Source organism: Boleophthalmus pectinirostris, unplaced genomic scaffold (assembly GCF_026225935.1).
Source record: "Boleophthalmus pectinirostris isolate CB_2022bp ecotype Guang Dong unplaced genomic scaffold, ASM2622593v1 HiC_scaffold_13, whole genome shotgun sequence".
Lineage (NCBI taxonomy): Eukaryota > Metazoa > Chordata > Actinopteri > Gobiiformes > Gobiidae > Boleophthalmus > Boleophthalmus pectinirostris.
In genome coordinates, this window is record NW_026571036.1 from 16363031 (window position 1) to 16379695 (window position 16665).

General features: G+C 38.6%; 1 protein-coding gene across 1 annotated transcript; it reads left to right on the forward strand.

The window, feature by feature from the left end:
* Nucleotides 1-2662: 2662 nt before the first annotated feature.
* Nucleotides 2663-6574, forward strand: vgll2a (vestigial-like family member 2a). Its single transcript, XM_020921175.2, has 4 exons — nt 2663-2859; nt 4295-4535; nt 5388-5879; nt 6531-6574. Exons 1-4 carry the CDS (start codon nt 2782-2784, stop codon nt 6572-6574), a joined length of 855 nt encoding a protein of 284 aa, XP_020776834.1. The 5' UTR covers nt 2663-2781.
* Nucleotides 6575-16665: the final 10091 nt, after the last annotated feature.

Genomic DNA, 16665 nt, shown 5'->3' on the forward strand with positions numbered 1-16665 from the left:
AGGGGAGTTGTTGTACAGTTGTAGGAGTATTATCTGTTACATCAGGGGGAGTTGTGTTGTACAGTTGTAGGGAGTATTATCTGTTACATCAGGGTGAGTTGTTGTACAGTTGTAGGGAGTATTATCTGTTACATCAGGGTGAGTTGTTGTACAGTTGTAGGGAGTATGGTATAATTGTAGTTCTGTGTTTCTGACTGTTTGAAAATCCCGCTGTTATCCCTCAAAAGATAAGGTTGAAGTGGGTCTGACAAAGCTCATATTCACTCTAAAATGTTTGTCCAATTGACAGAGATGAACCTTTTTATAAACTCTGAGTTACTGTATTAGAGTTTCATGTTTTCAGTGTATACTCTGATAGCATTCTTCCACCTGAGGAATGCGTGAGCCACTGTTGAAAATGTCCATTAAAACATATTTCTGTTTGTCTATTTTCTATTTTCACTCTGAAAAGACCCTGAAATGGATTTCGTTTGTGGTTCAAAAGTTTGTTAACAATTTAGAATTGTTACATTTGGTATTTTCAATTGTTTAGTTGCTCAAAAGTTGTGTATTATGGTCTCTGATAAGTGGATAAGTGGAAGAAAAACAATGGAATAATGGTGCCAGGGTTTTGTTGTAGATTTGTTTTATCCAGTCATGTCATTTTTCACAATCAGAAAGGTGATTGGTACAATTCTCTCTTCACTACAGTATGTGACTGTGTTTTTCATCCATACATTTTTTTTATTTAAACTAAGCCCTGTGACTGGTCAGTGTGTCCTGGCCAAAAACATAAAATCGAAGGTTATTCTTAATGAAATTCACATAATTAAAAAAGGAAAACATTTTGAATTATTAAAAAGCAGTGTTTAAAAACGTTATTAAAGGATGAAATAAAAATATTTTTTAAATTGTCAAATTGGTTGGAGCCTTTAGCTGAGTGGATACCTGGCGTTCCTGACAGACTTGTACTGGGCCCCTGCGTTTGGTACTTGAGCGCTGGATATTTTGGGTTTTATTAGCCTCACTGCTGCTACACTTGTGAAGAACAGGTGAGCTGCTAACTGGGGTCACAGGAGAGGACACACCAGCCACACAGCAATTTTAGATAAATGTAAAAATTCCATTTCTTTTTCTAGACTGTTCTTTTGAATATATTGAATTTGATTGAATTTGATATTTTTTTAAGTGGGGTTAATTTGCAAAAGTTGAAACCACCAGAATTTTGGAATATTTTGAACTAGCTCTTCCTTTGAAAACCTAAAACCATTAAAAGTTTTCAGGGAGCAGTTTTGTGAAGCTACACCTCATTACAGCAAATTAAAGATGGATTGTATTTGAAAAAACACATTTCTTTTATATAAATACACATATATGTACAGAACCTTGCTAAATATTAACAGTAATAATCTCTCTAATAACATTCGACCATTCAACAAAATCTCCATCAACCCAAGTCTTAATTACAGAGGACTGGTAAAAACAGGTCAGTTTTGGATAAATCGGTGACTGCCTTCCTGCTGTGTTGCCTCATCAGTGCCTGGATTAGGCCAAGGAATTCTGGGTATAGCCTGTGGCAATATTAATATCCTGTAATTAGCCCACATGAAAACATGGTAATATGGGACACAGGCAGCATGTTAACTTTAAGGCACAAATTTGGTAATGTTTATCTGGCTCTGAGCCCTGGTGCGAAATGTTTTACAGTAATTAACCGTGTTTGCCCTGCATTGAAATAACTACCACTGTTGACCCCTGACATCTAGTAAAAGCACCAAACTAGGAGCCACATTTGACCTTTGACCCTCATGATTTGGGAATCTGGTAAGTGTGGTTCACACAGCTGGTTTGTTGTGCTTTTTGAGAGCCGGCGATTTGCCTCCAAAGCATTACTGTAGTGTGCCAATGTGATATAACAAAACACTGTCCGAGCTGACATTCTCCATGGAACTGACAGAGAATAGGCCTGCTGTCTGTGACCTCTGTGATTGTCTCTATAAAGGCTACAGTCCTATGTTAAAGGTGCATTACGTAACTTTTATGGAGTGGTTATTTCCATGGAGATGTTATTGCTGTGTGGGAAATATTTCACAGATTGCATTTTTTGTCTTCTATTAGACAAAAACAATGAAAACATGCATTCTAATTGTGAGTGGGTCTCCTCTCCACAGATCTGACCTATTTGTCTCACTGAAGAAGTTTCACTTTGAAAACTGAACATTTAACAATAACATCTCTGCAGGAACATGTGGCTGAGCTCCTCAGTCCAGATCAAGTAAAATGAGGTTATATTCCTTTAAGTTCAAAACGCAATTTATGAGATTCTACGATTATAGTGGACAGCAAAACTTTAAATTTAGACCGTAAACAAAGCACATCCGGTGAAGACGCTCAAAGTGCTGTTCATTAATGATCTTTGCATGTGCCTTGTGCAGGATAGGGTAATTAGCTCATACATGGCATTGTTCAAATGTTCAGAGTTACTTAAAAACATATTAAGGCGTAACACGGACCACTAATGTCCAGTAATTAAAAGCCCATAAAGCTGTGCTGTAAGTGGCCTGTGATTGGCTGTAGACTGCAGGCTGCGCCACGCGGGGGCTGGGGGGGGGGGGTCCCTTGTGCGCGCGTGTGTTCAGTGTTGGGTAGAGCGCGCGCAGCAGAGCGGCAGACACAGCGGTGATCAGAGGCCCTCGGGTCCGCGGCTCTCTCCGTATGTCCCGGGATTATTCCGCTGCTTCAGCCGCGACTTCAGCAGCCAAACCCTCATGACGCGTGCTTCTTCTTCGTGAGTTTTCCGCCATGAGCTGCCTGGATGTGATGTACCAAGTGTTTGGTCCTCAGCCTTATTTCAGCTCCTACAGCCCATACCATCACCAGGTACGAACCTCCACCAACGGCACCGGATAATAACCTGGATTTACTTTATTTAAATACTTAGACTTGTAAAGTAGCTTTAGCAAACTTTTTGGTGCGTAAAAGTCCTTGCGTTCGGTGCATGACGCACTGTGCGCCGTCTTTCTCTGCCCCAGAACGCTCTGAATTAAAAAATATTAATTAAGAAATTGTAAATTCTGAGAGAACCAAAAAAATTAAAAATGCTTTGTGCCAGAGTCTGCTTAAGTCGTTTTATTGATGCTAAATTAGACACGTAGGCTACTTCTATTTTTCTCTTCTGCAAAATTTCATCACAGTAGGCTGTATGTCTAGTGCACAACATCGTAACTTTACTGTTTAATCATCTTGTTATAGTTAATGATTTATTAATTTCAAGTTGAATAATACATTTTGCTCACAAATGTTTGTTGTAGTTTTTTTTCTTTTTTTCTTTTTTACTCAACTTCTCTTAAAAACACAAATTTAATTGAACTCCATCTTAATGAAGTTGTTGGTGTTTTGCTGTAAACAGATGATGCCAAGTTGCTTAATGTTTGCTGTAGTCTGAGTCCTGGCAGCAGGAGGCCCTCTCCGAGCTGTAAAAGTCCTCTCCTTTTTCCCACTCTCTTTAAAGGCTCTCAGTCAACATGCAGGACATATTTCACATAGTGCCAAAACTCACTTTGTCTGAGGCTGAAATAGACCCAGCATCAGCCGCTGCCTCCGCTATTTTTATTACACTCTGGGCTCATTTCTTTTCTTATATGTGACATGCACTATTATACTTACATTATCTTATGGGTGATTTTGATTTGCTTAGATTTTTACTTTATTAGAGACATTTTTACAAAATATGGAAATAAGCTACCTAGTCAAATGATTTTTAGAACTTATTTATTTAAGATGCCACAATTTTAAAATAGATTTTATTTGTTTAGAGAAATATGAAACGTGTTTGCAATAGAATAAATATGAAGTGTTAGATGAAAGAAACTACACACAAATCATCTCTAAGTTTAAGAGTCAATTTCTCGATTAATTAAATAAGTGTTAAAATTCCTGTTGTGACTGAACATAAAAAAGCTAATTTGAAAGTAAGTTATCTTAGATAATACTCATAAATATGTATGCTGTTACATTCACCTTAAGTGCAAATGACCTGATGTAACTGTGTGTCATTTAAACACGCTCTAAAATTCAGCTAACTTGCCCGACTGCAGCGCTAACTCTCCGGGTCACAGTGAGCCCGCTGTGGCACGTCCACATAAACATGAAGGCGTTAAACGGGGCTTAGTGGGTTTATCTGTCCTACACACCTGTGCCGCATCCAAAAGCACATTCCACCACTGCTGAGGTCAAAGGTCAATGTCTACTTTGAATAAAAACATAAAAGGATCATTTCACAATATCTTAACAAACGCACTATGACACTTTACAGAAACTGGCTTTGTATTCCAAAATGCAAGAGGCGCACCCGGAGAGCAGCGGCCGCGTGCTGGGCTCCAGTGGCCCCCCCAACATCAAAGAGGAGGACAAGGAGCTGCCCCCTGGAGCCGAGTACCTGAGCGCCCGCTGTGTCCTCTTCACATACTTCCAGGGAGACATCAGTGCCGTGGTGGACGAGCATTTCAGCCGCGCTCTGAGTCAGACCAGCTACAGCTCCTCTCACAAGGGCAGAGGTGAGGGGGAGACTCAATATCAATACTTGTGCTTATTTTAACACAACTCTCCCCACTCACGCTGGAAGAACTCAAATCTATAATGATGCAGAGGGTCACGTTGTGTTGGAGACTGGCTCACCTCAACTTCTGTAGCTTTTCGGCAGTGATTTTTTGCCCTCTCAAAACATGGTTTTAACAGTAACGGTGTGTTGGAGTTCTTTTTCCAAGTAAATTCATAATGCATTAAATTCTCACAGATGTCTCATTTTAATTGGCACCCATGTTTAATAAAAAAAGATTGTAAAAACTATTTTCTCCTATTTTCATAAATTCTGTCAGATGTTTGCGATCTGGTCTTAAAAGGTTAATTATTTAAAAATTAAATTTGTTTAGCAAAAAGAAAAGAAATGTAATTTTTCCATGCATTATTGCCCCTTACTATAACTGGAAATAATGGAATGAGCTAAGGGTAAAAAAAAAAAAAAAAAGTTGATATTAATTCTGCAATGTAAGATTTGTCTTCTTATAGTGGATAAATATGTAACGAAGTGAACCTTATGACAGTTTTAAGAACTGTAAACTCACAATCTTCTCTATGAGGCTTCATTTCATGACTTTGTGATCACATAATTGTATGAGTGTGTGAGTTTACATTTTCTAAAGAGCATGACATTTTTTTGATACATTGGAGTTTTGACTTTACACATACCACCTGCAGCAACAGTGAATATTAGAATTCCACAGTTTGCTACTGTGTTAGAGATAGCTGTTTTTGTATAAGAGAATGTTAGGTCATGTAAATTCCAGTTTTCTTCTTGCATTTACAAAACAAAACATGATATATTGTTCCCTCTCGTGTGTGTATCCCAGACGGCACATTTCCCATGAGCCAGAGGAGTTTCCCGCCCTCGTTCTGGAACAGCTCATACCAGCCCTCTGTGTCCTCGGCCCTGGGCAGTGCGCTCTCTGCGTCCCACACGGAGCTGTCCTTTCCTGGGGACCCCTACACCTCTGCCTCCCTGCACTCCCACCTGCACCAGCCCAGCCCGGACGCCTGGCACTCCTCCCACCATCACCACCATCACCACCACCCCTACTCTCTGGGCGGCGCTATAGCCTCACAGAGCTCAGCGTACTCTCGGCCAGGGGTGCACGAGATGTACGGGACGCCGTTTGACCCTCGCTATGGCTCTCTGCTCATGCCTTCTGTGCGCTCACACCATCGCCTGGCCTCCAGCAGCTCTGTGCCGGGCCCCAGCGCGTCGCCGTGTGACCTGGGGGGTAAGGGTGAGTCTGGGGCCGGAGCAGCCTGGAGCGGGGCCTTCACTGGAGCGGGGGACATAGGACTCAACATGGACACAGGTACACATGAGTCATTAATGCTAAACTAACTAATGTGTGTTTGTGCTATTGTGTTTGCTGGAAAGTATCAGAAATTCACTACATACAGTCTGTGGATGTGGCATATAAACTTAGAATATATCAACTTATTTGAAAAGTCAGCCTGGCAAAAGTCGGTAAATGAAAATTTGTGACATTGATTTTTGGAGGATGATAATAATTAAAATGTATATTGAGCTTAGTAGTAGCTATTAGCGATGTGTACTGCCTTTGTTTTACTTGACAAGACATTTTTGTTTGCAATATTCACAAAATTAGACTGCAAAATTTACGTGGATATGTACAGACAGTATGAGAAGGTGTGTGAAATGCAGTGAAGTTTAGATTAAAAAATAATAAATTGCTAAAGTGAGGACATTTGCGACATCAGCGTCACTAGCTAACCACTCGAGCTTGTAAATCAGGTCTGAAGCCTGTAGCTCAGTTTACCCTGAACGCTGCGGATCAGTCAGCGCTTTGACACCAGCTGTCACCTCCTCCTCTCCTCCGCTGTTTTCTTTCCTCCGCCTTGGGCATGTGTGTGTGTGTTCACCGCTTTTATAATCTCTCTTTTCTCTCCTTTGTCCTCACTTCTTCCTGCTTTTGTGTCCCCTGTCCACTCCTGTCTCTCAGGTCTTCAGGCGCAGGATAAGACCAAGGATTTGTACTGGTTTTGAGTCCTGCTTTGAGGGAAGTGTAATGCTCTGTAATGGTCTGCTTACAGCCCTGTGCTATGGAGGTCTGTGCGCGTGAGGATGGACGCACACGGCAACAAAAGTGGGACAAAAAGACACAAATGTGAAACTTGTGGACAACATTCCCGAATTGGAAAAGACAGACAAAGACATATGCTGTCCCAGACCGTGGACAACTGCGTCTCTCACTGGGGGAGACCGTGGACTAGAGGAACTTCACACTCTTTGGTTTTACATGGAGTTGTTACTATTATTATTGTACAAAAGCAAAGTACAATCGTCCTTTACTGCTTCGAAAACAAGTCTCATTTGCATTTAAAGCATGTGTTGAGAATAGCATGTTTACACAGTCAGGGAGATTGTATGTCATTTTTTCACGATGCGTTTAAAGTCGACTGTGAATTTAAAAAAAAGAACCTTGGCTGTTTTATCGCGTCAGCTGCTAGTAAAACCTCAAGACTCTATCTAGTGGTAAGCAGTGGTAAAACAAGTTGCAAAATAAGCATTGCAAAGCTTTATGGAGGACTTTAGGAATAAACCTTTTTGTTAATTTGCCTGGAGCATCTCAATAATTTTGGACAAGAACGACAAAAACTGGAACAACTGTAGACTGTATATTTAAATGGACATAGCTAACCCGCTAGCCGTCATGTTTCAAATAGGAAGTGAGCATGAACGCACTTCCTGCTCCATCAACCCTGGCTCCAGTTGACTTTACATAGAAAAATTGTCACCTGTTTTTCTGTATCTGCTGCAGTGAGCCTTGTCATTTTTATCTTAAAATGTTCTTATTAACTCGCTCTACATGATCCTGGCATTTTTATTTCACTATTTTGTCCGTAAATAAATTGCTTTTCCTAATTTGGAACTCCAAATTCATGCCTATAACACGGGTGACATCACACTCCCTTTGTCCACTTCTTTATACAGTCTACGTTTTTTACTCACATCAAGCTGTAATCTGTTTTATTTATTGCTGTAGCTGTTACATAGGCTTCATACAACTCCAACCAGTTGACTGGGGGACTATCTGAATGTACTTGAGTGTTTCTTCTTTGGCCAACCGCAGCTGTCCGCACCAACTGTCCCCCACCCGTCCAGGACACAGCAGGGCTCTCAGGACAGACCCCAGACTCTTATGAAGGGCCCTATAGTGGAGCTGTCCCTGGACAACTGGTGCGGAGGACACGCACAACTGTCAGATAGTAATAATATGTACCAGTGCAGGCGTGTGGCTATTTCTATACCGGTCAGGAGGTCTTATAGAAACAAAAGCACGGGTACAAGTACTCAACAATTGTCATGAGTTAAAAGTACTCGAACTTCAAAATAATGTTAAAGTTAAAAATAAAATTGAAGTAAGTCTATAAGTGATTCAAATGTTTAGATTCAAAGCCAATTCCAAAATTATAGCATTAAAGAAAGTTGCTTATACTAGTAGGTGCACTATTTAACTTTGTGGTTGAGGGTCCGTCACCTGCTTGTTGCTATGGAGATGTCATTGCTCTGCCTGGAATGTTCCGTAGTATGACATTAAACAGAAAAACTGACATTCTGACTGTGACCTGTAACTTCTTCTGGTTTGGTCTCCAGGAAGATAGAAAAGTTTAATGCCATACCTTGAAACATTCCAGATAAAGCAATAACATCTCCATGGAGCAAATCATTTGACAGATCCTCTGCCAGAAATGTTACACGATGCACCTTTAATGAGAAAATGTCTTAAAAGAAATAATGGGCTAAGTGTAAGCTTAAAATGACTTTAAAATAACAAATGTAGTAATACAAACTTAAAGTGAGTATGACAGTTTTTTTTTCTCTCAATTTTTTTACTTAACCTGGTGGCTACTTGCTGTAAATATAAATTATAGTTTTATAACAATCAAGAAGCAATTTGTGAAGAACAGTTGAAAATATATTGAAAATATGTTTTTCTGATAAGTTTCAAACATGATTTCAACAAAATAAAGATGCGTGCATATATTTTTATTTGACAAATTATAATCTGTGTACACTAGTGTGATGTCACGATTTTGATCTAGAAAATAAAATATGAAACCTAAAAATATTGCTAAACTCTGAAAAAAAAATTACAGCATTTTTAGTAAAATCTTCAATATAATGATCTTAAGTGTGTCATGTCTTAGTAAAGTGACTAACTTGTCGTTGTCACTTTACCCTCATTGATATTGTTGTACATTATCAGTAGAGAAGCAGCCACACGCCTTTTGGTGAATGACATCTGCACAAACTAAAATAATCACATCTCCAGCCGCCATCTTTGTGCTTATGTGAATATATAAATATGTTCTAAAATATTGTTATGGTGTAAAGTCTTTGTATGTATTTGCTGCTATAAAGAAAGTGCAAAAAGGAGAAGGTGGGTGCATATCTTATTACTACCGTATATTGATTCTTAAAGAGGTCATAGAAGAACACATAAACAGTCACTGGTTTGATCTTGTGCATTAAAGGTGGACAGTGTAACTTTTCGGGTGCAGTTTAAGCCATATGATTGTATTGGAGGAAATGTTATTGCTCTTCATAGATGTTTTGATTACTTAAAAATACCTTGAAAAGACACATTCCTACTACAAGTGGCATCCTCCCTTTACAGATCTGACTTGTAACATGATCTGGTGATGGTGCCTGCTTGTCTTTGTGGAGATAGACTTTAGATTTAATGCCATATCGTGCTAGCCTGATTCATCAGCCGTTTCACTTCATAGAAACTATCTGACCTCGCACCATTACGATTTGTTTGCTCGACGGTAGGTGGGTACTTTTTTTTTATTTAACCAATCGCTGCTATTTGGTCGTGATGTATGTAATGCGCCACTAATGGGACGAACTGGTATATTAAGCTTTTCCCAAATCCTGTAGAAAGAAGGGCAGTGACGTCTTTCCCCTTGATAAAATTCACCAAACATTCTCTTTGTTCCGGCTTTAAATCCTCGTTCTAGGGAATCGTTGCCAACACAGAATGTATAACTCTTCGCTGATTTGCTGGTGCCCGAACTCGCACCTCTGGGGTTTTTGCGAACCTTCTAAGTGTATTCCGATTCCTGACCTAGTCGCTGGAGAGAAATGAAATTGAGCGGAGGCACTAGGTGGCTAATATTGTGCAACATTTCAGACAAAGCAATAATCATGAAGACAAGCATAGTACAGCGGCGCCTTGGTAGGGATCAGACCAGAGTACCACTTCACTTTCACATATTATACATTATTACGTGATTTGTCTGTCTTTAGAAGTTTGGCAGCGTAAAAATGTTCATCATGAGACCCTTGGGACCCGCTCCATCCTCTTATTGTACTGATCCACACTGACAGAGCGACTGGCCCCTGGAGATGCCGCTCATTATCCACATACTTGTCCAGGGTTAGGCAGAGGGCCAGGCCACACGCCACCAACACACGCCACAATCACATCAATAAACAGTCCCACCATTAGGACCTGGGCGGACGAATAATGCTGTTTTTTTTTTTGTTTTTTTTTCCATATAGTATGTGCATTCTGTGGTTGTGTCCTAAGGCAAGACATTTCCCTCAACTTGCCTCCAGTACATTTGAGTGTAAATAGTTTAGTTTGAGTTAGTTTACTTAGGGTCTATATTGCAATATTACTGTTTCCTCATCAAAAACAAACCTGGAGTTTGTTTTATTTCATTCACACGTTTAACACAAATCCGGCACATTTAGTTCTCCTCTCAAACTGAAAACACTCTGTTCCACCTCGTGATGTCATATGGTAATACAGGAAGTGCTTTGTTTTCCATAAATCCATAAACCTTCACTAGAATCGTTATGATGATTCAGATTTATTTCTTTTTGAAAGAGACACAGATTAATAATGACAGACTAATAATGTTGGATTACTCAAACGTGTGAATAAAACAAAGCACAAGTTTGGGTATGTTTTTGAGGAGGTACCCACATTCTAACATGGCATAAAGCTCAAAAGAATGAATTTTGCATAATATTGGACCTTTAAAGCTGAGCTCTTTTCTGGTCCAGTGTCTGGCACCTCTTTGTTTTCATGGAAATTCTATTGCTTTACCTGAAATGTTCCACGGTAGAGCATCAAACATATCTATGTTACCTCTATTAAATTATAGGTGATTTATCTTTAGCCAAAACGGCACTCATGCAATCTTTGACCTCTCCACAGATCTGCCAACTTGGTCTTGTGCGATCTGTTGTCTGTCTCCATGGAGAAATATATATATACTTTTAATACCATACTGTGGAACATTCCAGACCAAACAATAACATCTCCAGACAAGTTACACCAGTGTTTCCCAAACTTTTTTTTTCTGGGGACCCATATTTTAAAAGTCACAAACCTTCGTGACCCAAGTCAATAGACGTTATTTGTAAATCACAAAATAAAGGTGGATTTGACCATTACTGAACATTAATGAGGATATTTTATTATTGACTGAGTGATTCTGTCTCTTTGAACAATTAGTATTACTCAAGTTTCAAACAATGAAAAACCATAATTGAAGCAGCAATAAAAGGAATCCATAAGTCGCCTGTTTGGACGTTAAATGAAGCCCATTTCTTTTTCTTGTCAACATTCAATTGAACCAGCAATACTGGAACAAAGCCAATAAAATAATTACAAAATGATTAGAAATTATACAAAACTTGTCAACATATCTAATGAGACAGGTGGGCCTGTCTGCATTTTTGTAGCGTTCCAGTCCGGGGTGCAGGAGGAGAGCGCAACACGCAGATCAGGCGACTTAAAAAAAATCTCTTGTGACGCACCTGAGGATCGCCAGTCTTTGAGAAATAATGAGTTACATAGTGCACCTTTAAATATATGCAATAGAAAAGAAAACTATATGGTGTTTTGTTTATTCTGCCCACACAAACCTTGTTGCCCAGTACAGATTCAAGAGTGAAATGGGGTGAAGAGTGGTGAGAGACATTCAGCAAACTCACTGAGCAAACGGACGAATCACTTTCACAACACAGAACACAGAGCCCAAGTGCTGTGGCTTAGACCAGCAGACTCCTTGTACAGAAATATAATGTTATTGAATATATTTACTGTAGTTCAGGGGTAAAGGCCATTTCCATCAAGCTTCAGTCAGATTGATTAAGAATGTGAAACTATAGAAGTGAGTGAAGTGGGAACAGATCATACTTTCATAATGTTGTATTAAATAAGTAATGTCACTCCACCTGCTCTAAAGGATGTGACCAGACAAGGATCTTTAAAAGCCCATTTTACATCGCATTATTGCAGCTCCCAAAGCACTGTACACTGTTTAGTCGCGCTCATCTTATTCAAGTTTCCATCTGAACCAAGGTTAAGGTACATCTTTATGAAGTAGAAATATTTCTTGATAAAAATCATTAGCCGAGCGAGGTCAGACGTAAAGTCTTTGGCACTTTTCAAAACGGCAGAGAAATTACTTTAGTCAATGAAACAAGTTCAGGATGAAAAACGTGATTATTTTTCAGTCTATTTCTATTTTAATTGTATATTTATTTAAGATATGTTATTTCAAAATTAATAAATAAGTAGTAGATAGATAAATAAATAAATACATTTACAAATTTTAAATAAGCAAGAAAAATGTTGCACAATTGAAAAAAAAAATACAAATTGAATCTGCATTTTCTGTAGATTTATTGACTTGATTAATTATATTTAGGTTTTAAACATTTAGTGTAGGCTATTTAAAAACTGACTTGGCATAAATACTAGAAGATGCCCACCAAAAATGAAATGAATAAATAAATAACATGAAAAATAAATAAACAAATACATGCACAAAAAAAAGCCTAATTAAACAAATATATTTTCTAAATTCTAGATAAATTGTTATTTTTGCAGGACGGAGCTTGGGGACTTGCACTGTTCTTTCATATAAAAAGGTTTTTCATTAATGTCTTTTTAAATTGAGTTGGTCTTTTTATTACAACCTTGAAAAATGACGACTATTAATCTTTTGACGCGTATCTCAAAAATAGTGTTACTGTTTATTTCTATTTTGTTAAATTAGCATGTGCTGAAAGATAACTGCCTTTGTAAATTACCTTAGCCTTAATTAGTCAAAGGTTTTGGTAGCGAAACAAGTGAAATTTATTTATCATTGAGGGATTTCAGTTGCTAAATTGGCCACTTGTGCACTTTTGGTCTCTTAGGTCTTTTATTATTGGAGCACTAATTGTTTTGGATATGTTGCTATGTTAATGTTTGACCTCATATTCTGCTAACACTCTCAGTGGAGCTTTGCTTTTTCTGATGTCCTCACTTCAAACGGCCACCATCACACTTGTGAAGCCTGCATGCCGTTTCTTCTCCCCAAAAGAGTTGTTACAAAGCGTGGTAAAAATGTAGGGAATGCTAAGTACAATTGAGGTTCTTTTGTTCGAGAGTTGTTCCGCACCGTCTCTCCTGTAAACCACGAGCGAGGACGAGAAACCTGATCACTCACTTACACTGTCTCTGAGATCAGACTCCACACACTCCACAGCTCCATCAGGGACACTTTGTCTTTTACCGTAAAGACTATGGGCTGCTTTTGAACTGATATAATGTCAGACGCATACCTGGTTTAAGAGAAAACAATTCACTGTTATTTAGGGCTATTAAGTCTGTATTAAAAATCCTTAAGTGCTCCTGGATGCAAGATTATAACTTCAGTCAATAGTAATGTGAAAATTGTGTTTACACTAATAATGTGCTTTAAGACCATGGAAAGTGCACACAGTCTAAATGTTTGCTGGTGTTATGTCACAAAGAACATGTTGTTACATTAAAACTGATTTAATTCTGTCATCAGCTGCAATCAAATGTTTTGTTTGTTTGCCCAACAGATCAAATCCCAAAGCACACACAGCTGCCCGGGCCTGGACCTGACACTGCAGGTTGCACTAAACAAACAGAGGTTTACCTGGACAGGTAACATGAGAGGAGGAGACCTCCGAGTCCCTCTCTTAGTCCGTCTCTCAGACCCCCTCTCCCCCTCAGAGTGAGTGCATCCTGGGCCCCAGGCGGTGGGTGTTCCTAATGGAGGAGATGTGGATGAGGAGTGATTGGTCAGGTGTGAAGACAACAGATCTGGTTGGACAGGTGATCTATGGCTGCGGCGAAGGAAGAGAAAGCGCCGTGAAAAAGTGGTTTAAAGGATTTGGTGGTTCTTTTCTCCAGCCTCTGTCTGAGTCCTGCCTGAGACACAGAAGCCTAAAGGTTACACATCAAAGCGTTATCACAGATTAAACAGATCCTGCCCGCGAGGAGACTGGGAGACAGATTTACACTTACACCGAAATCACAGGCCAAACCAAGAGAAAAATGTAAAGTGTAAAATATGAAAACAGGTCACACAACCAAACTCATGCTTTGTGTGTATTGTCTGTGTATTGTCCAAAGGTACAGTGACGTTGGAGAGTGGGCAGAGGGGGAACAGGTGGGCATAGCTGCTGTCTGCAGGAGGAGATTGATGGAGGCGTGAGTGCTGGCTCGGGGTATTCTCTTACAGGACGCCTGAGAGGGGGACAGCTGGATCCCCCTCTCTGCATGTGCAAGATTTGTGCACCATTGTTCACTGTCCGCTGAGATGCTGTCTGTTTTTATATATCTCCTGAGGCAGAAAAACAAGTACATTGAAATGACTACAGTGTGTCTGATTTAGCCATAAAATAAATTCATGTCTGAGTAAAAATATTCTGAATTCATGCACGCTCACACACACACACACACACACACACACAAATGCTTCACTAGACAATACTTCATGTGTTAACTTTTCGGGTCAGTGTTCCATGGTGACAAGCAGGTGGCGCCATTGGGTTACAGGTCAGATCTGTGGAGAGAGGAATGAATGCTTTTTTTTTTGGTCTTTTTATCCATTGCTTATTTCAAATATTATGAAAAAGCAATAGCATTATCATTATTAAACTACTGGCGAGACTGATTTAAACTCATTTGAAAGGGAAAAGTTCAGAAATTTTTTATTTTTCCTTGTTTTGATCAGTGCTCTGTAAAAACATGTATAGTGGAGCTTCCAATTTAATCACACTGTCCTCAGAAGCTCAGTGTAATACAATGGTCCAGTCAAGGGCACGTCACTTAAGTTAAGGCTTTAATTAAAGGGAAAAATACACTCAATTCCACAAACAACATCTGATAAAGAATTAAAAGCTGTCTCTGATCGAACTTCCTCTCAGTCCATTACCAGGGCCTTCTACTGTATCGCAGGAGTTGAAATAGATGACACATTGAAAGAGTTATAAATTAGTTTTTTGTTATCAATAAAACAAAATGGCTGCCATCTGACTCAAGGGCTTGATCCGACAGTTGAAAGCAGAATAGTGAGAAGATCTTGAATAAAATGAAAAAGGGTATAGAAAGAGGAGTGCATTATACTTCTAAATGATTTTCCTATCTCTAATTATGATTTTCTGATGAAGTTCATACTGATTTAAGCCTTGGCAAACAAAAATTATTTGTCATGAAGCCACATTACCATTAAACAAATCACCTCTATACTACTCAAGAAGAGGAGTGCAACATAATGTGATTTCAAAAGCAGCAGATCTATATCACAAATTATGAAAAATCAAATCAAAGGGTACAAATGATAACTTAAAATAGACATAAAGTGGTCTCAGAACCTAGTTTAAAGCGCCCATATTACACTATTTTCTGATCTATCAAAAACAAATCCAAGCTGTGTCCTTTTTTCAAACAGAAAACACTGACGTCATGTGATAATACAGGGAGTGCTCCATTGTGTTTTTAAACACCATACGCCTTCACTAGAATCATTTAGATGACTTCAGCAATGGAAATGCCAATATCTACTTGACTGAACTGATCAGTAAAAGGTAGCTGTAAACTTGAAAACTACCACTTGATGGCATCACAAGGTGGAACAGAGTATTTTGAGCTTTGTAGATGGAGACAGACAACCCTGGTTTATTCAAAAATGTGTAAAAGAAAAAAAAAAACACAACTCGGGGTATGTTTTTTGATAAGGTAGCAGCATTATAACTGCTTAAAGCTCACAAGAATCACTTTTTTTATAATCTAAGACATTTAAAGGAATCTACAAATGTTGTTTCTTTTTAAAGAGATTGTTACACATTCTCAGCATTTGAGTCATGGAGGACAAATAAAAAAAAACATTCTGAGCAGCCGAATTGTCCACCACCCCATCATCTCCATCTCCTTCTTACATGGATCATGCTGCTCAGGTTTATAAGTTTAATATTAATTGAATGATTTGCTGCATGCAAACATTTATAAGAATTTAAAAACTCTGAAACCATTAAATTGTAGATTATTTAGTAAATAAGCTATTTTACATGCATGCCCTTTTATGTAGAATGAAATGGTAAATAAAATAACAAACATTGGAGAGCCTATTGAAAGTGGGGTTGAAGGCTGGGTCAGTACAAATTGTGTATTTTTAATGAACCACGCACAGAGGTGACCTGCAGCTGACCTCTTGTTCATGGTTACTCATACATAAGAGTGACTTGACTGTATTTTGACCTATAGACACAACTGTTTATATATCATTGTACATTAGTTGTGGTATTTTTGTTGGCATTATAACTGCATAAACCTAGAGTTGTATCATTTACATTAATTTGATTTCACATCTCTTTATTTGGGTAGTCACACTCAGTTATTCAAAACGTTGACTTTTTCATCTATCAGTCTTGAAATCACCTAAAGATGCACTATGTAACATTTCTGGTGGAATGTCTGCCACCTTATCTCCATGGAGACGTCACTACTTGGTCTGGTGGTGGAGCCCAAAAAGCAAACGCAGTGCACCTTTTTATCAATCTTGATTTCTATATGGAAGACAAATATGACATTAGTAAAAATACATATACATACAGTACACACATATAGCAAGGTTGTTAAATTCTTCTTAATCTTTTATTGAATTTTTGCAGTAAATTCTCATTTCAGTTTGTAACATAAATTCTACAACTTTTATATGTTTACGCAGTCGGGTCTTTCAGTGCCTTTAACAAAGTTTTAACATTTTGCAAATTAGCAGTTCTGCTCAGTTTAAACGTATTAACCACAA